Genomic DNA, 23608 nt, shown 5'->3' with positions numbered 1-23608 from the left:
TGGACGATAGGTCTTTGAATATGCTCTAGTTTTCCCCTTGACCTCTCGGACATGGAATGGTTAAGCAGTGAGTTGAATTAGAATGAAATATTAGCTTTTACAGGATTTAACAAGCGCATTCATCAGAAATTTTGTGGTTCATAGGTCATTTTTGATGGTTAAGAGGTCATTGGTAATGAGTCACGTTTGGAAACTAGGCGCTCTATCAATTAGGCTCTATTTCTAAGCGCTCTATCGGGAAGCTGTGCACACCTCACCTTTCCTATAGCCTCCAAATATAGTCGAGTCTTCCTATGCATATGCATACATGTAACCCATCATGGTCCAAAACCAGTGCTCAAGATGACACTACAGTTGAGGGTCAAACGCTTTGCAACCAAACCTCACCCGAAACAACCATGCAATCCAAATGGGCAAAAAATATTAGCAATTTTTAAGAATGCAAATGAAAAAAATATTACAACTATTTGCAAATGAAAAATGCTAAACGTGTAATATTAGTCTCTTGTAAAACTAGAACGAATGGGTATGCAAGCGAAAAAGAAGATATTGCACCGGAAGCATTTACAGATTCCTCCCTCCACAGCTGAGCTGTGTCCAACATATAAATTTGTAGCTAAAGGAAATTTCACATTCCTTCTATATCTAAAAGCCAAGAACCAGTCCTAAAGTTCAACATATGTACAAAACTGTGACATCGTTTTATTAGAAATGCGACCCCTCTTGTAGAATGACAAAGCCATTCAAATTAAAAAGAGAGTAGGTATCATCTTCTCCGGTGTAAACAGCATTCAGATGCTGAAGTCTGATGAGCCTTTTTCACAATTTCAAGGCACCTGAAACTTATGTAGCATAACCGGCACTCTGATCCTGTGCTCTATTCCTCTCAATCATCAACTACAAAGATCATACCCATTCAAAGTTCGTCTCTTTCGGCAAAACCAAAGCAATCAGGCAATCTGATGGGCTGGGTGAAATAGAAAGCATGGAACATGCATCAACCGAGTGGGGAAGAATGAAAAGAAGTCTCGCCCACATGGACTTCACAGCTGGGATCTTAATTACTCCTGCACACTCCCTCTGCTTCAAGTAAGACACGAAATCCTGAAACTGCATCAACAAACTTGAAACATTAGGAAGGAACCAAATTCAACTTCTTTCTATATTACTTGTACTAAGTGCATGGACGGACACTCTTAAGACTTTGTGCGCGCCTGACAAAGCTGTTTCCATGTTTGTTATTATCAGCAATGCAGTATAACTGGGAGGCACATCATGGGATTATAGATTGTCATCATCGTCATTGCCTTGATCCCATATGAATGGGGTCGGCCACATGATTTCTCTCGCCAAACTTTTCTATCATATGTCAATTCACCTACTATATTTAACTATTTAAAATCATATTTAATAACCTCATCCCATATTATTTTTGGCCGTCCTCTCCATCTCTTACCTTCTATTACAACTAGTCCTTCCCGTTTGACCGACGCATCACTAGGTCTCTGACGTATATGTCAAAACCATCTAAGTCTACTCTCTCGAATTTTCTCACCAATGGGTGTTGCACCTAATTTTCCTCACTTTTATTAGTGACCCTATCCCTTCTAATCACTCTACTCATTTATCTAAACATTCTCATTTCTGCTACATGAAGGCGTCGTTCTTGTTTCTATTTTAGGGCCCAACACTCCACTCCATAGAACATAGTTGGTCTAATAACAGTCCTATAAAAATTTTCTTTTAGTCTATGTGTTATTTTTTTTATCACATAATATCCCATTAGCTTGTCTCCATTTTGTCCAACCCACTCCAATTCTACTAGTTACATCATTATCCATTTCTCTATCCTTTTGAATTATCAATCCAAGATACTTAAAGTAGTGGTTTTAAATAATCCTTTGGTTTTGAAGTGCCATCATTATATTACCAATGTTTGAATCTTTAATAAATTTGCACTCCGTATATTCAATTGTAGTTCTACTAATATTCTCAATCTTTCTGATTCTAAAGTATTTCTCCACATTTCTAGTTTTATTGCAAGTTCTCTTTAGAGATATCCAAAAGCACGATATCATCAGCAAACACTATTCACTATGAAATCTCGTTTTGGAATTCTTTTTTTACTTCATCTAAGATTATTGCAAATAGATATAGGCACCAATCCTTGGTGCAATCCTACGTTTATGGAAAACTCACTAGCGTCACCGCGGATGGTATGAACTTTAATTTTTGTATTCATATGCATATCTTGGATAGTTTTTATGATTTGTAAGGGATTTGTTTTCTTTGTAGGGCCCACCAAATTATATCTATTTGGGACCCTATTATATTTTTCTAAATCTATAAAAATCATATGTAGGTCTTGTTGCTTACCCCTACATTCTTCAACTAATTGTCTAAGCATATAGCTTCCATTGTTGATCTCCCCTGCGTGAATCCAAATTGGTTAACGGATACGGGATTATAGATTGTATTTTGTTAATAAACAGCCGACTAGGAAGTATAATTATTGCCATTATTATTTTTCACATAAAGAACCCTATAACAGTTGCATAATAAAATTTCAAGTCCATACAATTAATAACAAATCCTTAAGGGTAAATTACATTGACCTCCACTTTAGTTGAGAAAAATTATAGAGATCTCTCTATATAAAAAAAATTACACCGATCTTCCCCATCAGACCTTGTTGTTGGTGATTAACGGAAATTATAATTTTACTAATTTACCCTCATATTGAAAAGAAGCTTTTTATTCTTTACAACATTTTAAGGACAGAACTGGCATTTTAAATATATATTTTGCTAACATTTCAAACTTTTGAAGTTGACCAATTTTGACCTTTAACAAAAGGGTAGCGTGTACTTCCTGAATGCATAGAGGTTTTTGTACTTTCACTTAACTAGAACGGAGGTTAGTGTAATTTATCATTTCTTAATGAATCATATTTACAAAAGGGTAGCGAATGTAGGCTTTTGTAATTTCACTTAACTAAAAGGAAGGTTAGTGTAATTTATCCATTTCTTAATGAATCATATTTAATGAAGGCCTTTGCAGACTACAGTAATGCATATTTGCTTTTTAGGTGATCAAATAAATGAAGAAATTACTTTTCTGTAGAAGATTAAAAGACAACTTACGCCTTTTTGGTCGCTTGCAGATGAGGGAAGGAGCCAGCATACCTCTCTCTGCATCACATATTAAAAAAATAAGATATCATATCCAAGGGTAACATTATTTTCAACCCAAACAAACTCAAATGGTAAAGAAAATATTCTACCCGTTTTATGTGGTATAAAATGGGCCATATTTTTGGCGGTCAAACCAGCAAAAAAGAGTACCAGGTCTAATGGTATCTCCTCTCCTTTCAAGTGAAAGGTAGAGGGTTCGAGTCACTCCAAGAGCATTGTGGGATTTCTTTGCCAAGACAAAATAATAATAATAATAAATAAATAATAATAAAAAAAGAGTGCAATCTGCAGTTTCCGCAGCCCAACAGTAGATGTAATCCTCTTTTTTTGCCAATCCCATTTAATTTAAGTTATAATTGGTTATTTTGGAAGAACAATAGTACCACATGTTACTATCATCAGCATAATCATGTATCAATGTTTAAGACGTGTCAATGCATCCGTAAACTTTTGGATACACTTCAAACCGAGTCCATGCATACTAAGATTTTGGATGAAGGGAGCTTTGACAATTAGACACAATAGAAGCTAACCACACTCCAAATAAAGGATCTATCGAGCGCAAACAAAAAAAAAAAAACACTCCAAATAAAAGTTGCACGCTAAAGGTTACAGTGTTTTTTTCTTTTTCCAAAAACATACACGAAAATTGATGCAATAATTTTAAATGGGCAGTGCAGAGAGAGAGAGAGAGAGAGAGAGTATTTGCCTATTTGGTAACTCACTTTATGTGGTGGGGTACTAGAAAATGTTGATTTCACATGCCGAAAATCTGTGCGTTTTGTCATATCTAATTTAGCAGGCCATCTGCATGTGTGAGCCAGGAAAAAAGAAAACTATAATCAGAGACGACCTTCATCTCAGTAAATTAAAAAAGGGACCAAATGAAGATAAAGTCATTACTCTGCAGGTTCAGAAATGGCATTTGAATACTTGCAAATATCTGAGTCCACTCTATGAGCATAAATTGTGCAGTAATGAACCCCACTTTTACACAAAGTGCCTTGCCACTGATGCTGCAGACACTGTCCAGAACTTCCTGAGTGGGAAAATTCCACAGGAGGAGGTGGAGGAGGAGAACTAGGTGGTGGGGGAACCAGAGGTGGCTGATTCTCAGGCAAAGGAGGTGGGGATGAAGGTAGTGGAGGTGGCATGTCAGACTGAGGTGGTAGGGATGCTAAAGGTGGTGGCACAACAGGCAGAGGAAGCATCTGGTCAAAATGCTGCATAGAGCCTCCCTGTAGCTGTGAGAGTGGAGTGACTGAAGCAGGTAGAAAAGGAGGTGTAACAGAACTGCCATGAAAATTGTTGCGCATTACACCTGGTGAGATTGGGTTGAAAGGAAACTGATGATTTGAACCACGGACATCCCAGGAACTGTTTGGGGGAATATAGACAGGTCGAATGAATGGAGAAGGATGAAAAGGATGTGGTGGTGGAATAGTGGGTCCTGGTGTCGGTGTGGGTATGCATGGGACAGTCCCTGGTGCAGGATGCAGCTCGGTTTCCGGTTTCTTATACATCCACATTTGTTCAGTCACACCAGAAACAACAGGACCACCTGAGAAGTCAGCAGAAAAACTAAAAACCATGAGCATGCAACTAATTTGGCATAAAGAATGAACTATTACATCTTTGTTGATAGAATATCACCTCCATGTGAAGGATTGATTGCTATATTGTTGTCGTAACCATCGACTTTCCTTGCACCAACTTCAGGCATCTCCATACGACCAAAAAAGTTCCATTTTGATTGAAATGAATGTTCATTTTGCATTGTGTTTCCATGAGTTTCTGGATTTGATCCAGGTGATACAAGCTCCAGAGAACTGCCCTCAGGTTTCACTGTGACAGGAGTGGCAGTGTGCTTCCCGGGTTGACTGTGCAAAGAATGGAGGAAAATTGTTAATGAGATAAGAAGAAAAAAGAATTTGTTTTTGAATCCAGTAATGGCTACAGTTGTCAGAGGTGAACTATTGCTCTCGAATAGCACATGAACATGTTCAAACAATTAAAATGTTAAGGTATCCAATACCAACAATTCAGAACATAGTGGATTTGTGCTGAGCAATGAGTTAGCAAGAGGTACTATTATGCAATATACACGCAATAGTCAAAATTGCTTAGAAAATTTAACTACTTCAACACACATTTCAACTATCCGTCCTGATTATCTAAGACGTAGCTGTAGAAGTGGGAAAGACAGAAAAGGGGAAAAAGAAATAGAAAAATAAATAAATAAACAAACAAGAAAATAGAGGCAGGAAATGTCACTCCAGACTTACCAAATAACACCTACCAAAGAAGACTCAACAAAATCAAGTGAAGCTGCAACTTAAACTAGAGCAAAGCAAATATAGTAACACCTAAATTCATTTAAAACTGAAGGTTCTAGCTAACTTAGATGGTAAATTCTCTACGTAGTCATACGATTTGTACCTGAAGGTTCTAGCTAACTTAGATGGTAAATTCTCTACGTAGTCATACGATTTGTACCTGATACCTACAATCGAATCTGTCTTCATTCAAGTTGGCCCAAACTATTGGATAAAAAACCATTTCAAATATAAAACTAAAGTATATACAAAACATGTATAGACAATTTTATTTAGTCTTCATTCAAGTTGGCCCAAACTATTGGATAAAAAACCATTTCAAATATAAAACTAAAGTATATACAAAACATGTATAGACAATTTTATATATTAGTTATTTGCTTTGATTAGTAAAAATCATTAGACTCATCACTAAAAGGTGCCCAAGTGAGATGCAAACGAAGTACATGTTGAGTATACAAAGCAGACAACAAAATAATTACTGTCATGTAAATTCAGGGCATCCAAAATCAATCTTACCAAAAAAGGAAAAAATACTATGCATTTAAAAACTACTCTGAAAAAACCAGAAACCTTCCTTGAAGCCTCAATAGAAAGACAGACAGGTTCACATGCATTACTACCTGAAGCTTATTAAATGCTCCACCTCAAAGGGGCCAATTCTCCAAACAGGCCTGATACTTTTGCTGCCACATCTCCAACTAGGAGCCCACTACATCAAGAATCGACAACAACATTACCCACTGAACCCTCAATCAGGTTAACTTATCCCATGTCCTTTGTGCATGCAGCATCAATAAGGTTAACTTACCCCACGTCAGATAATTGTCGATAATAGCAAAAATTCTCTAAAGCCCCAGTCCCCAAAACACACACACACACACGCACAAATAAAAAATAAAATAATTAATTAATTAAAAGAATCTTAGATAGTACGTCAAAGAAACTTTATCAGCCCAGATCAGACAATCTAATCTTTATGCCTTTTATATAACCTCACTGAGTTCAGGCACACTGAGCTCAGGGGAGGTCCAATCCCTGCATGCACTATCATATATATATATATATATATATATATATATATATTCACACCACTCCACTCCACAAACACCCTTTACCTATACCACATCCTCACAGCAAGTTACCTAACAATATAACCTATTTTTTTGTACACAAAACTCTTCCCCTCATAGGAATGATAATAACATCCATTAAACTCCTCCAAGTAATCCCATAGAGAACCGCTGTGGAGCTTTTCCAATGACTCAACCACGGAAGAGAAAAAGAACATTAAATATGCCTGAAGGATGGCAAGCGGACTTCTGAAAGCTTTGGCCTTTCCCAGGATAAATGCTACCTTTTCTGAGCCTCCCATTACCCTCAAATCTCTCCACCGCTAGATATAGACCACTTTTAGCACTAACCAGGAAAAAAAATTAAAACTCAACATACCATACCGCTAATCTAGTCACTATCCTATTGAACGCCTCAATTCAAACCAGGACTTTAGCAGCCTTACATTGTATCAGCCATTATGACCAGATTCTCACCAATATATCGTGCAGTTCTTCACAAGAGCCTCAGCTGAAACGGCATCATAGATATAGCACCATAACGGCAATGCGGCACCATGGATTTTAAACCTAATTTTTTATCCCTATTTTCCCCTTTTTGCAGCTGACACACACTCCTCCAAACACAGTCTAAAGGTTAGATCAAGCTTTTAGAGCTCAAGATTCACGAGAATTGAACTTAGGTCTTGAATCAAAACCTTCCAGTATCTTATAATAATCAGTCAAATTTTCAATTTTCTTTTGAAATATTTTATACGTTTTCACTTAAAATCTTACATAAAGATGGTGTTTGACATGTATGACAAGCCTTACTTTGGTTTATATATATGTGGATCGTTTCTCTAGTTTACGGCAATGATATGCTATAATATTGTTTTAACAAGGTTTATTAGGTAACATGTCAATTATGCTTTCTTTTTTTATTTTTTTTTTCTTTCAATTATTTCATCTTTAAGTACATTTGTGGCAATAAAGAAGTAATACAGATTAGTAAATTTCTTGAAGACAGACTTCAAATTCAATGTGTAGACCGTTATTCATATTATTTACCTTCAAAAAAAAAAAAAAATCCACTAAAAGTCATTATAAGTAACCCAAATTTATTGCATTATGTAGTTAAAAGTTGCGTATAGATGCATACTGTGCCAAGGGGTGAGAGGTCCAAATAATTCACAACCTCAACAATGATGTCTACTACGTAACCCTGTTATACCCTGCAGCAGTTACCCTTTACCGTGTCCACATTGGCGGCCACATCTGTGACTGAGAACCTTGCCTCCACTTTTAAACCCCGTGTCTAGCCTCTAATCCGAAAATCGAACTGTTATCTCCACTCCCCAGCTCACAACTCCATCAATAATAGCCTTGCCGATGCTATCCATCATCCTGCAGTTCTATGAAAAAACTTACTAATTTATCCCCTCGACCGGATTTTATCTCCAACTCACCTCTCTGAACTCTACTTTTCCCCAATTCCCTCTTCCTCTCTGCCACAAGCCTTCTCCTCCTCCACAAAAATCCCTAGCTTTTTCTTTCATATTCAACAACTTAATTTTAGCTGCCACCCTACTCTTTAAACACTTCCAGAACACTCCTTCTTCCTGTTTCTTTAAATCTTCAAAAATTTAAGCTTCTGAGACACACAAATGCCAGGGAGCCCTCCACCTTATAGCCCTCCAGCCAACCCTGCAGAGCCCTAAACAGTCCCTTACTACTATGTAACAACTGTGAGCACATAATACACATGCCACTGCAGAGATGTCTAAACAACAGGTGCTACTCCCTATCCTAGGAAATCAAGAACCAATCCAACCTCGATGCTGACAAAGGATTCTTAGTTGTATAACCATGTTAGGCATCCACCTTCAAGTGGGAAATCAATCAATCAAATTATAAGAACCACTTAAGTCGGATAACAATTCCATGGCCGTAGAGATCCTCCCACAAATGAATCAAACTAAAGTTGCCTCCTATACCTCATGGCAACTGTCATCTAACCCCCATCCTCTTAAGTTCCACCTTTAACTCTCACCATTTGAAACCCATATAGCCTATACACCTCCAAGAGTACCCACTGAGAGCGGTCCTCTATATTGCAAAACAAACAAGGAACATACCTCTCATCCACTTTATCCACAACCCTCTTTTTCCCAAATCAAAAGCACCCCAACCACAACCCCTAAAAGAGTATTGATAAACAATTTGACCTATATACAAATTTCTTAGGATCACATTAGTAATCACTTCCATCATCTTCTTCAGCATGCAAACTGCATTCATCCTACAATTCTTGAATCCCATAACTATTACTCAAGCAGAAAGTTTTACTTTGCTAAAGCCACTACTTACCCAGAAAACTATTCAGCATTTTACTTTACTTCTCTCCAGACCCCTAGCATTAAAACACCATGTAAAATCAACACAAATAACTAGTTATCAAAAAAAAAAAAAAAAATCAACACAAATAACAAACCATGTCTAAAGCCATCATAGATTGCAAAGACAAAGTCTAAGGTCATAAAACGATATCTAGAGGTGAACAATATACAAAATAGAAAACAAGGAAAGAAAAGGAATGGCATGTAATCCACAAATTAGTTCAAAACCTAGAATTATGAGATTTTCAGGACAGATACATCTAGCAAAAGGTCATCAAATCAGTGGCTAGATTCATATTACCTCCGTCCCATATTAGTTGTCCACTTCAAAAACTTTGACTTACAATTTTTGTAAGTCAAAGTTACCGAAGTAGACATCTAATATGGGATATAGGTAGTATTTAAGTATATAAAAGGAATATGACTAAAAATGACCTCAAATGACTCAAAAATAAAAAGTGGCAGTGGGTCAAATTTTTCGAAATGGACAACTAATATGGGACGGAGGTAGTAATAATTTAGTCATGGGGAATAGAAAGACCCATCCAAAGTTATTTCTCGATTAATTATGCCGTCGAAGTGATTTATAAACAAGAAAAGAAGATGCAGCTAGGATATCAATTCAAACCTGAATTCTATTTGGAAGAAAATCCCAGGACAACCCTGAAGATTCTTCAAAAGAGTATTTGCAGCATCTAAGCTGCTGCATTCCACAAACCAAGAAGAACTCATCTGCATATTTGTTCGGATTAACCTGACAACAGACCCCACATTACCCATAGCAAGATTGCAAACAGTCATCAGCTCATCATCAGTGAGGCAGGGGTGGCTCACATTCGGTACATTTATCCAGAGAGTGTTTGTTGGCAACCGATCTTCTTCCCTTGAAGAGGCATTATAGTTTCCAGATATATGGTTAATATTATATTTTGTACATAATGACGAAAGCAGTGAGGATAGTCGAGACATCCTTTTCCTACAGCTGTCAGCAGGGCTCTCAAGTGACATTGGACCATGAGGTGATTCAATAATATTAGTTCCAGGGTTGTTGCTTCTGAAGTCAACATGAATAGAGGCAGACCCAGATACTGCAGCATCCATATGCCTCCCGACATCGACTGGAGGATGGTTATGATTCTCCTTACGGCGCTGTCTGAGATGTGCCATTACAGTTACAGCTTCTTCAGGACTCCCAAATTCCATCAGCAATGCACCTTCACTGGTAAGATCAGTAACCATACGAGGACCTTTGTAAACTACTTTCATCAATTCGTGCATGATATCATCTTTGGCCCATCGGCTAGAAACATTTCCAGTATAAACATGGCAACTAGAACCAACTGCAACACCATTTACAACGCCCCTGGTTCCCAATCCTATATCCAAGAATTTTATGCGAAGACAGGCACCCCAAGGGGAATGTCCACGCATAACTTCTCTAGCTTTTATCGCATCCATAATATTTCTGTACTCAATCACGGCAAATCCTTTAAATGGCAAGTATAAAAATTGTTCTATAGGACCAAATTTCTCAAATTGAAACCTCACAAGATTTTCAGATGCTTCAGGGCCTAAAGAACCCAACCAGAGCTGTTTAGAAGCTGAAAAAATTTCCATGGCAGCAGGATCCCCATCAGCATACCAAATAATTTGACTTGTCGAAGAAGAATTAGCTGCTGCCAGATGATGTTTAGGAGATTCATAAGCATTATTTAAGCATCTGCTGGAGGATCTTGATGCAGGTAAACCAAGATCAACATTTGAAACCTGATTCTTGTCAACTTGGCCAAAGTAGTTCCTACTTTCAAACAAATTAGTCCTGAAGTCTAATGGCTTTCTTGTTACAGGTGAGAGCAACTGATTGTTCAACAGTTCCCTGGGAGTGGAAGATCTACCACGGGATAAATCTCCTTGCTCTCCTGTCTCAAAATCCATGGACCTTGAGCCTCCACTATCATGATTTGAACTTGAATTTGAGCGGCGATTGGGTTCAAGAGGAACTACCACACTGTGGGGCTTCAAATATTGACCTGAATATTTGTCTGCCAAATCATCATTACCAGATCCATTATAAACTCTTGAAGTACACTCCATTCCAGAAACTTCAGAAGATGTTTCCTGTTGATTAGAGATCTTAGGCACCAAATATCGTCTATTAATATATTTGGATGGATCATACTCATCCTCATCACTATCTACTTGACTGTCTTCTCCCTTAACCAACTCTGTAGAAGATCCCAATATCCCCTCTAGGACAGACATAAATTCTGATACAACTTCTGAAGATGCCGATCTGTGTAACTTCTTATACTTCAAAAATATCCAACTTCTCAATGAAGGGTTTTTGCCAATGACCTGCATGAACAAAGACCAGAGACAAGACAAAATAAGTGCAAGACCATATATATATATATATTAATAAGTCAGTTCAAGGCCATAATTAATAGCTTGATTCAACTCACACTGGTTCATACCACTAATTTAACAAGAAACCACAAATAGATCCTACTCGTTCTAGGACCATAAGTCCTACATTGTAAATGTATGCAAGGCATACACAAAAATGAGTGCACCATGATCATAAAACTGCATTTATCATATGTTCATCCCATAACAAAGAAAATGCTTCAATTATGAGTATTTCTGTAGTACTACAATACCATCTATATAGCAATTAAAATTCTAGATTCTATATAACATGGAGGTGGGCATCAATGCCGCCTAGCATCTTACCCTTGCAGTTTCAATTTCAAAAGGGCTATTATCCACATAGAATCAAAATCACCTTCGACTCAACCTCAAAGACACTAATACAGGAAACAAATAATTTTGTTTAGAAATCACCATAAAAAGCTAACCAGCCACAAATACACGCCTCCTTGGTCATATCCAACACACAAGTTGAAAATAATAATAATAATAATGAAAACTTCATTCTAAACACACGAGGATACTTTCACCAAAGACTATAAAAGAAGGTAATTTCAATAGATCCAGACATTAAAAACAGGCCTGCCAGAAATTCGTCCGATTAAGAAATTAACAAAGAGATGAGAGGCACACGACTAACTAAAATAGAGATCTTAATCTATTAGCCAAAAAGAATCTCTAATTAAATCAACAATCAGATACCCCTATGACTTCATATAGACAGAATAAAGAACTAAAATACTAGAAGTGATCACTGCAAAGTACATGCATAACATCCATTTAAGATCTGAAGCAACTCTTGAGTATTACCAATCCCAGCAAGCAGTTCTTTAGAACAGCATTCTCTGAAGCATGGTTGTCATCAGAAATTGGTTGCTCACTAATAACCTCATTGCCTTCGCTGCCTGTTTCAATAGATCCCGCGGATGGTTTAGGTTCATTTCTTGTGCTATTCAAATTATAAGCCACATCACCGGCACCAAGCTTGCTGGTCACCTGACAAAGGAAGTAACGTCCTTCTTTATCCGTTGCAGTGGAGTTAAGGAGTTCAAAACACGCAGCAAGTGAATTTTTTGGACAGCAAAAAAAAATCCTGAGAAGGCACAGTGAACGGAACTTGGATAGTTTTAGCACTGCAGAATCATTTTCATCTGATAACTTCTGCTTGAGCTCAGAAAAGATCTCAGCAGAATCTTGAATCACTAAAATTTCTCTATCAACAGTCTGAAAGATATCCTCTCCCTCTAAAGAAGATATGAAGAAGGTAAGAACATTTAAAAAAACAGCAGAACAGATTCCTCGGATAACAGATGATGTTGGTGCCTCCGCTGAAGCAGTGTGACAGATATCAGCTAGACCAAAAATGCAAGCTTTAGCAGTCTCAAATGCAACACCATCAGCATCCTCTCCTCTATTTATCACAGCCAAGCTCCAATTGTGCATATTAATAGTAACTTTAGCAGCAGCTTCAAGGGCAGTTGGACAGAACGATGCATATCGGGGGATGAGATCTGCTACAATCCGTTGTACACTTGTACAACCTACAAAGTCAGCAGCATCTTTAAAATCCAAAAAATGTTAAAATTCTGAACAGTAAGGATATATAGATTTTCTCTATCTTTCGCCAAAAACAAAAGGATGTAAAATCCTTTATGACTTGGTATCCTTTTGACAACACAGCAAGCACTTGCGAGCAATATACAAAACCTGTCAGTATAAGGATACAGGGCACTCTGTGCTTTTCTCGAAAGGAACACCTAGTTGTCATGAAGACAGTTCTTATATTTCATTGCTTCCACCTTATACTTTGCAATTTACTATAAAAATTAATAAGAAAAAAGAAGGCTAGAGCCCAAATGCACACTGATGGTGGTATGGATAAACTAGTAATACAAGGAAAGGTTGTCCAAGAAATATAAAAAAGAAAGACGTATCCTAGTTTCTCTAAAATAATCCTACCTAACATGTTACTTGGACCGAATAAATTTAAATAAACGACTGGGGTCTCTGCTGATAAAATTAATGATACAAAGAACTAGGCATAATGCAAGCCTCGAACCTGATCCAAAAAGGAAGGTGAAATTGCATAGAACATGCTTGTAAATCAGATAATGTAGCAAACACAAAGTAATAAAATGATGCAATCATCTGAATTTAAAAATATGAAACTAAAGGCATCCAAGACTGCAGCCCAAAAATCTAGGGAGTGAAATTGTGGAACAGTTTTTTATTTTTATTTTTATTTTTTTTATAATAAGTAAACCTTCATTAAGAAAGCTCAAAAGGGTGGACGCCCAAGGAAACAAATACAACCAAACAACTCAAAAAACCAAAGAATGCCTATACCATCAAGCTATCCACAAAATCTGCGATATCCTCCAAATATTTACAATCTCTCCCATGAACCCAACAAAAAAGAGTATAAGAAATGGACAATTTCAACACCCAAATGGGAGATTCCACCCCCATCAAAAGATCTCCTATTTATTTCACACCACAAACCCCACCCAATACATATAGGACCACTCTCCAAACATCCCAGGCAATCGGACCGACGATGCACCCATGACAAGCCTCAAATATGCTCCTCGAAGAGCCCAGAAAAACCTAATTAACACCAAAAAGGGACATGAACATATCCACACATCTTGAGCCATCAGACAAGGCAAGAGAAGATGATCGATCGACTCCTCATCCCTCTTGCACATGCAGCACCAATTCACCAAAGTTAGACGCCTCTTCCTCAGATTGTCGACTCTCAAGATCTTCCCCAAAACAGCCGTCCATCCAAAGAATGCAACCTTGGGGGGAGCTTTGGTGCGCCAAACTTCCTTCCAAGGAAAAGAAGCATAATTATCCCTCTAAGGAAAGGAAACAGAACTATCCATCCAAAGAGCAGTCCAGTTCTTCCTGCAGTCTAAACTTCCAAAGGTCATCAATTCTTCCTTCATTTGTCTCATCCCAAAGAAGCACAACTCGAGTAAAAAATTGGCAAATAGGCTAAGTACCTTGCTTAATGATTTGGTGGGTTCAGAACAGGATGCCTTTATAAAAGATAGAAGCATCCATGATAATATCAGTACAATCCATGAATTGATCAGGGGATCTAATTTCAACAAGATTCATCCATCGCTATCAAAATAGACCAAATGAAGGCCTATGACTCAGTCTCGTGGTCTTTCTTGTTTAACTCATTACAATCTTTACATATTTGGGCAGAAATGGATTGGTTGGATTAAAGAATGTGTCACTGCAACTTCATTTTCTATCTTGATTAATGGCTCCTCCGCTGGCTTCTTTCAACCTCAGAAGGGCCTGAGACAAGGGTGCTTCCTTTCTCCTCTATTATTTACCTTGATTACTGAATTCTTCTCTACTATGGTTCAAGAGGAAGTCAATGAAGGCAGATTTAAGCTGTGTCATACTCCTCAGAAGGTGGGGTTTTGAGCTTTTTCATAATTTCTTGGTCAATGACTTAATTGTGATCACCAAGGAAAACATGAGAATAGCTAGGTGTATATCGTCTTTGCTAACTGAATTTCATTCTATTTCTGGGCTGGCTGTTAGTCATGAGAAAGTCAAATATTCTTATCAAAATCTGTGAGGAGGCACAGAAGATTGATTAGGATCTTAAATATAAAAGTGGGATCCTCCCCTATCACATATTTTGGCTTGCCAATGATAGAAAGGAGCCTCAAGCCAGGGGCGGAACCAGAAATTTTCCACTGGGGGGCCAAATTAGTAATGTAAAATTTAAATTTGAAAATAATATAAAATCATTGTAATTTTTTTTTTTTTGGGTGCATTTTAGGATGTTATTATAAGGATTACTATAATAATTAATAATTTTCTTTACTAAATTTGATTGGTTCATTGGATTTGAAGGGCTTACAAGAAATTTCATTTGTAAACCACCTTTAATAACTATAAAAATCACCATTAGTAACTACTGAAGATTTAATGGAGGAATCAGTGGAGAAAAATCCTCCTTGTTTCCTATTTTCTATCTCTTCCCACTCATAGTTTCTTCTCCTATATAAAGGAGCCTCCACCATTGTATTGTGTATGAATTGAGAGAGTATTATAAAAGTGATGTAACCCTTTGGGCTCTTTGTGCCGTGGATGTAGGGCCTAGTGGCTGAACCATGTAATATCTGTGTGTTCTACTTGTTTTATTTATCTCTTCGCTTCCGTTTTATTTATCTCCATTGCTGGTCTTCTGCCAGCCTATGCGTAGCAGGTAGAGTGGAATTGATTAGGTCTTCTCTTTTATACTACTAGTGCTCAACTTTCAAAATTCCAGCATATACCAGCTCAGTTGTAGATAAACTGATGAAATCCTTTGTTTGGGGAAACAAAGAGAATGGGAAGAGAATCCACCTGTTGAAATGGAATTATGAAACTAGACCTAAGGATGAAGGAGGATTTGGTATAAGGAAAATCATAGGAATTAACATGGATGCTAAAGATACTCTGTTCTGGGACTTTGTTCAAGACAAAAACAGATGATGGATTACCTGGTTTAAGGCCATCAAAAGCTGCTAATCCTTCTATATGGTGTTATACTCCTAAGTCGAAGTTCTTTTCGTTCTGGAATCATCTGTTGGAAGTGAGGGAAATTAAAATTGCAAATACATCCACTAGAGTGGGGAATGTTAGAGGTTGAGACTGTTTATGGATCCTTGGTGGAATGGGTCCACTCTTTTGCAAGTTTTTGGTCAAAGAACTAGAAGACAGTTGGATCTTCCTAACTATGCATTTATAAGTACCTCGGTTCACAATGTGCATGGTGCAAACCACTTCACATGGATCCTGGAATAGAAATTTGGAATCAAATCTCCTCAATTCCTGTATCTTCAAGTAATGGCCATTTCTGTGAAAAAATGGAAACTTTAGCTTCAAATATGTCTGGAAGAATGGTAGACATCCCAACTCTAAAAAGGATTGGTTTAGATTATGTTGGACCATAGGAAGACCAGCTGCATATTTCACTTCTTGCCCCATCCTATTGGACAGAATACCCTCATTAACAAACCTTCAGAAGAGAGGTCTGATTGTAATTCCTATTTGTCATAATTGTATGCAAGCTGTAGATATAGACTTATAGTAGATCATCTCTTCTTTGCTTGTAAGTATGCTCAGATGATGTGGATAAAGATCGGTGAAATTTTACAATGGAACAGGATCAATATTCAATCTTTAAATCAAGTGGTATAATAGTTTATTGCTCAGTTCAATCGAAAAACTCAAGAGGCATGAATTCTGTAGACAAAGTTTTACTGCTACTTTGTGGAACATTTGGAGATCCAGAAACCAAAAACTCCATAATTGCTCTGCTCCTAGTCCAGACTAAGTTGTTAGATTGATTGTTTGGGAGGTTTGTGATGCTTTGGGCTTGAGGACTGCTGACATTCATAATGTCTTGTCTAAGCTGATTTAGATTCAAAAGTGAATAGCTGCTGGATTGCTTGGTGGTGGTTTATGCTGGAATTCTGTTTATGGAAACCAAAGTGAGAACTAGGCTTGGAGCTTAGATACTGTTTGCTTCTTCAGTGGATGTGTAGCCATCATCAGCTAAAATGGTCATTCACTTTCCATTTGTTGTATGGGCGTCCTATATTTTGGCATAAGCCTGTTTTCAGTTGGTGGTCTTCCCTTTGGTTGGTAGAGTTTATTCCTTCCAGAATATATTCTTCTAGTTTCGGTGCTTGTTGGTTTTTGCTTTTTTCTATTTGCTGGATTTTCCTTTAGCCTTGTACTGTTTTGTTTTGTTAATAAAAAGTTTGCTTGGGAAAAAAAAGGCAATAAACTTACTAATTAAGTACGATTACTAATGGAAGCTAAATATATCAAATGGAGTGCATATTAGGGTGTATTGACATATACTTTTAATAATGAAAGGAAAATTTTAATATATAACCATCAGATCAGTCATCCTTTGAAATAGAATGAGATAAGCACGACCGAGATGTGGAAGTTGATATGAATGCTCAGTAAGAAAAGACAACATACATTTGTGAGTTGATTGAGGTGGCACTCATTTTTGGAACCGAATTCTTTTGGGATTTAAAATTGGAATTGGAAAAGAAATTGGATTGTAATTAAAATTCCATTCTATTTGCACGTTCAGAATAAACTAGAATTTGTAAAGGAACTTGAAAGGAAATAGATTTTGTACCATTTAAGAATGGCAAACGTGAAAATTGTGAAAAAAAAAAAAAAAAAAACGTGAAAATTGTGAAAAAGATTTGTAGAATGAGAGACGTGAAAGTGATTTGTAGAAGGGTAATTTTTATTTTTATTTTTATTTTTTGATAAGTAAAATGTATTAGAAGGCGTTCAAAAGGGGAACGCGTCCTGAGCTATACAAAAACTGAAACTATGATCTCAAGGAGCCCAAAAAGGCCACAATATCGTCAATGGAGGAAAAATCTCTCCCCCAACCCCAACAAAAAAGAGTACAAATAATAGAGAATTTCAACACCCCAATGGAGGACTCCTTCCCATTAAAAGATCTTCTATTCCGCTCTTTCCAAATGCTCCACCAAACACAAAAGGGGGTTACCCTCCAGAAGACTCTCGCCTGAGCCCCACCCATTGGCCCCTCCAAATATCCAGCAAATCCCGAAATGTCCGAGGCATAACCCAATGAATACCAAACAAATCAAAAATGAGAGATAAGTAGTTATTTTCCAAATCCCCTCAAATTCTCTCAATTGCTTTTAGGATTTCTCAACCTTACAATATTTCCTTTGGAATCCCTTCAAACCCCATTCCTTTTAATACCCCATTCCCTTTTAAAATCCTATCGTTCCAAACAAGTGAAATTCCTTTTGAAATCCAACTCCTATGAAATCATGGGGTTCCAAACATAGTGTAAATAAGAGAAATCAACTTAAATGATTAGGCCATGTGCACAAAAGATCAATACTACACTGTTGAAGAAGAGTTACATAATCCACATTAATAGTAAGACTAAGGGAAGGGAAAATTTAACTTGGTCTTAGATAGTAAGAATATATATGACAGCATGTGATCTAAATGAAGATATGGATTAGAAAGAATGCAATGGCAATACATGATTTGTGTACCAAAATCCAACTAGTTGGATTAAAGCTTGGTTGAGTTGGGCATGTTGTTGCTCCATTGCCTCATTAGGCTCATTCAATTAGATCAATGGTAGTCTTTTAGTTTGCTATCATGATTGCAAATTCTGTAGTTCACTGAATTATTTCTACAACTATAGTCACTATATTGAGTTCTAGGTATTAGACCGATGCTTTATCATGGTTATTCCAGACATTCAAGTATAAGTTACAAAATATATCTAACAAGTATGGATAACAGCTCTCTATCTAAGTAGATGGACACTTTTTCGTGGTCACGTCTTCAGAGGGACTAAGTTGAGAGTACATGCCTAAACATATACTAAATCTTTTACAAAACGTTGATATCACAAATATGGATAACCAAGGTTATGCATGCCACAAAACTTATTAATTTTCCAAGAAATATAGCTGAAAGAAATATAGAATGAAAGCAGAAGCATCAGTAAACTAGGCAGTATCATGGTTTCTTAAGGTTAAGTTGAATGACATTTGTTGAATTTCATTTCTAATTTTGCAATTGTTGGCATAGATATTAGTCTATTAGATAACTCAACTAAAATCATATAGAATTCAATTGCATTTATAAGAATATACATACGTTATCATGTCAAGCCTCCTGGTTTATCAAGAGTTTCCATGTTAGCATACTTTCATGTTGTGTAGATTACAAGTCCTTATACATGCTATATAGGTCTCTATACGATTTTTTTTCTCAGCAAACTTGTGCTACTTTGCACATATGGGTTTGACAATGTTTACTAGTTCATGCATTAAAATCAACAAATGATAGCCAAGGCTGGACATAAAAGCCTTATCGGATTAAGTAGAAGAACTCCCTTAGTTTAATTTAAGTAATTTTCAGAATTCCTAACAGAGGAATAATTTATTGCTGATCTAGAACTCTAAGTTTTATTAGGGTTATTTCTAATTTTTCTCGACAGTAAGAACTCACCATCTAGCTTCCTCAAACACCATTCTGTTTAGAAATATCTTAATAATGATTAGAAGGAATAATCTTTTATTCAATCTATACATTCTCTAAGTTTTAGACAATCCCAATAGAGATCTGTCCCACATTGTATTTGGTGGTGCATCTGGAAGGAGAGAAATAGTAGAATGTTTGAAGGGAAGGAGTCGTCTACAACGACACTGAAACTTTTTATTATTCGTTCTCTCTTTAATTATGTGAACAGGAGTTCTTGTTCCTCTTCTGATGATTTAATTTCTTTTTTGGATTCATTAGGGCCTTAGACCCCGGTTTCTCTAATGTTCATGGGACGCGTTCCCCTATTGAATGCCTTTTTTAATTTATTATTATTTACAAAAAAAAAAAGTTCTAGACAATCCCAAGTATTTCGATTTTCTCTTTCCTGGAAGAGCCATTTCAACTACTGGTCATAAAATAATCTAAAACATCCTTATTTTCAATCTCTAGCTTAATTTAAGTCTTTAAAGCACCAATCTGAACCTCTAAAGCCCTTACTCTACCAGTGCTAATTAATTAGTAAATTACAAGAAATATAATTCCATACAATTACAATCCGACTTTTTCCATTCCCATCCGTTAATCCTAGCCTCATGCCCCTTGCCATCACCTTAACTTGATCACCTACAATCTTGCCCGTTTAAAAATTAATTAACATTTCTATCATCATTTTTTAGGTTGGCCTGCTATCAAAATGATGTCAGAGTTTAGTTTTCCTAGCTTCAAAATTATGCGGTGGAAAACAAAGGCCTGAATTGAAGGAAGTTCACCAACAATAGAAAAGATGATTGATTTCCTCTCAAAATGGGTAAACTTGTGGGTGTTACCAATGTTCATCCAGCTTTCTTTTCCCTTGTTTACCTTCAACTTGTTGGCACCATCACGTGAAAGGTGACAAATTGAACAAGAATTAGTATGAACTCGATGATGATAGTTACATAAAGAAGGAAAAGTGTACAAAGCCAGGATAATAATTCACTAACAAAAGCGGGCAGGTAATAAGGAGTCCAAATCCTAGAACAAATTCACATGTGATGTTAGGGCTTTCGGATTTCAAAAACAACTTCTTGTGATCATCCTTACAAGTGTCTAAGTGCTCTTACAGAAACCAACATGACATAAGCATTATCGTCATCACATCATCTTGAGTTTTATGTAAGGCGCATAACTCACATTCTTCAAAGGACTTCATAAAATGTTAGAAAAAGGGTTTCTTTGATTTCATTACTCTGATTACCATAGAAGATATCTTAATCCCTCTCACTTTGCAATTAATAGTAGACTTTGTTACAGAATTTTGGCACTGGAAGACACAAATAATGTCTATAGATAAAAGGGGGCATTTTATTTTCTCTTAATTCTCTTTTCCTCAATGTTTAGGCAACCAAGCATTATTATTACTATTGTTATTTTGGTGGGTGTTTGTGGGTTGCAAAAACCCCATGAGTCATGAGTATCACTTCCAACACAATGAAGCTAACCAGAAAATAAAAAATCAAAATTTCTAATACAGTAAGATGGAATGAGGAAAGAAAACAAAAAATCCCTTTTCGGGTATTAAAAAGAAAACACGAGATCATACAAGATAAAGGTGGATTCAACCGCAAGAGAGTAAAAATTCTGACCTCTAGAAGCAGTGATGAAAGAAAGGTAGACCTGTTCGAGGTCTGACATGAGACGGGCGTCTTTCCGAGAGACACAGAATTTGATTCGCTTGTAACAGTCGTATAAGCTTCGAATCTCTTCCCTGTTCCTCCGTCTTCTCATAATTTCTTCCTGTGGAAGCGGTGGAGCTACGAAGCTCTGGTGGACGGTTTGGGGTGGTTGTGAGGGTGTAATATGCAGCGGCAGTGGTGGTTCAGGAAGCGGCTCGTAAAGCTTTCGCTTCTTCAGAGGTTGCTCCGCCGAAGCCATGGCGCAGAGGGAGAGAGAGAGAGTCAGAAAAGTGTCACGCAGTCGCCTCCCCCTTTCGGCTAATGGATTTTCACTAACCGAATTTATCTTTTATTCTATTTTCAATTTTTGGGAGAAATTGAGTAAATTAAACCAACCACCCTGAGGTTTGTCATACTCTCACACAAATATATAATTTGATTTTAACGCCAAGAATTAATCTCTTACCGGTCACGTGCAAATTGTAACAACACCAAGAATTACATAAAAAGATTAAAATACCCCTTAAATGACTTATAAATTTACAATCATATCATTTCTTGGATTCCTTGCATTTTGTATATGTTTGATTAAATATTTAATTATTATATACATATTTAATACGGTTAAAATCATAAAACCCCTTATACCATTTCAAAACGTCACATAACTTTTTTATACTAACAAATAATCCACAGAGCTAGTAAATGTAATCATTTTACCCTCATTTCGTAACGTTGTTAACTGACATGTGAAATGACAAAATTGGTCTCCATAATTAAAATTATAAAAACCTCCTATACTATTCAAAATCAGGCATATAACTCTCTTTACTAAGAAAAATATCTAAAAACTTCACTAATATTCAAAAATCCATCATATCACCCCAACTTGTATTATGTAATTAAAGTTTATAAATTTTAAGCATAATGGTAATATAATTTTCTGTATAATGTTAATTTTAGTATGTGCATATATATCTTAAAACAATATAATTTTAAAATAAGAAAGTGCAACCTAAATAAATATATGAAAAACTAATACGAGAAAGAAAATAATTTTTATTATAGCAATTGTTTCAAATTTTTAATAATTTTAATTTTTAAAATTTTTTGAATACTTTGATTCGACTTTGGTAAAGATATATTATTATTACTTTAATGATTTTTTTTTAAAAAAAATTAATTAAACAAATGTCACATACCTTGTGGACTTTGTATGTTGATATTGGGAGATACTCAAGGGTTTTGTTATTTTGAAATGAGGGTTCAGCTCTCGAGGTGAAACTTGGTTGCAACTTCCCTCCATTGCTTGCTCAAACCTATTCCTTTCGCCCAATTCAGTGAGGGCTAAGCCAAGGCTTGTAGATAGGTTTTTGGGGGGTGCTAAGGTAAGTAAGGTGGTAGGATTGGACTTGGCTAGGCTTAGGCTCTCTCTCACAATTTCATCGAATAGTTGCGACGGGTTAGTAGCCCAAGAATGACTATTTATTATTGGTGCATAGCATGGCTATGTGACTGGGAGTATGGGTTTGTTCTGAGTTTTATCGCATTTGTTGATTTCGAATTTAATTTTCAAGTTAGCATTCATGTGTTAAAATTGCAACTTGTGGTTCAACTTCTTTTCATTATAAGTGCACATGCTTGCTTATAGTGAAATGGTTGCATTATCGTTACATGATAGCTTAAGATGCTCCCTTTTTATGTTCCATTAAGATTAGACGTTAGGAAGCATGTCCCTTGCATTGCTTAGCCATATTATGGTTTTAGGATTCGAGGAAACATAGTTTATCTTCATACCACATTCCTTACGGAGTATTATTTGCTCACACCCATTTATATATCTTTTTCAAGAAAGGGTATCACCCTTGAGGATCCCCCTCGATCTTTTCCAGCTTAGTTGGAGCCTTGATGACATTTTTAGACTTATAGTTGTTATTTTTGCCATGCTATGTGTAGCATGTTTTGGCCATGTATGTTTAGCTTGGACATATATCTATTTCAGATGATTGTATTATTTGAAGAGGGAAATGGCTCGGGAACTCACTTGCACCTTTTGGAGTTCCTGAGTGATTTCTACTCCATCCTTCATGTATTGATACTTGGATAAATGATGTAATGAGGCTATAAGGCCAATTTTATTTCAATGTATTGTTTCTTCCTTAATTTGTACTCCTTTCATGTATGCTTGCACACACTCATTGGTTCACAATTACCATACCATGACATAAGTGACTTGAGTTGGTTAGACTCATCATTTTTTACCTCTTAGACATGCCTATGTATATATTAGGATGAGTTTTTGGCTTAGGACCTTGAAAAAGGTCCATTCTAGCTAATCTATAAAGTTTCGGTCGATTGGTTGGAGATAACGGCCGACCGTTATCTCAAAATAATTTAGACAATGAGCATGTATTTATAGGGTTGTTTTGACTAACCGATAAACTACCT

General features: G+C 36.5%; 1 protein-coding gene across 1 annotated transcript; it reads right to left on the bottom strand.

The window, feature by feature from the left end:
- Positions 1-466: 466 nt before the first annotated feature.
- Positions 467-21497, bottom strand: LOC132280124 (uncharacterized). The gene is made up of 8 exons (XM_059782247.1): positions 21131-21497; positions 12222-12952; positions 9610-11336; positions 4848-5074; positions 4098-4755; positions 3920-4001; positions 3144-3191; positions 467-1110 (listed from the first exon to the last, which is right to left on the bottom strand). Exons 1-8 carry the CDS (start codon positions 21417-21419, stop codon positions 907-909), a joined length of 3966 nt encoding a protein of 1321 aa, XP_059638230.1. The 5' UTR covers positions 21420-21497; the 3' UTR covers positions 467-906.
- Between the last annotated feature and the right edge of the window lie 2111 nt (positions 21498-23608).

Source organism: Cornus florida, unplaced genomic scaffold (assembly GCF_030987335.1).
Source record: "Cornus florida cultivar Cherokee Brave unplaced genomic scaffold, ASM3098733v1 CherokeeBrave_3.0.0_Hap2_Chr10, whole genome shotgun sequence".
Classification (NCBI taxonomy): Eukaryota; Viridiplantae; Streptophyta; class Magnoliopsida; order Cornales; family Cornaceae; genus Cornus; species Cornus florida.
The sequence above is the reverse complement of the archived record's forward strand: the minus strand, read 5'-3'. Positions and strand labels throughout refer to the sequence as shown.

Bases quoted from the DNA above. Each gene is read 5' to 3' on its own strand.
- LOC132280124 (XM_059782247.1), bottom strand. From the start codon at position 21,419: ATGGCTTCGGCGGAGCAACCTCTGAAGAAGCGAAAGCTTTACGAGCCG. The intron at 11,337-12,221 runs GTAATACTCAAG...TTGTTCATGCAG, and splicing joins AGAACTGCTTGCTGGGATTG to GTCATTGGCAAAAACCCTTC. The intron at 4,756-4,847 runs GTGATATTCTAT...CTGACTTCTCAG, and splicing joins AATCAATCCTTCACATGGAG to GTGGTCCTGTTGTTTCTGGT.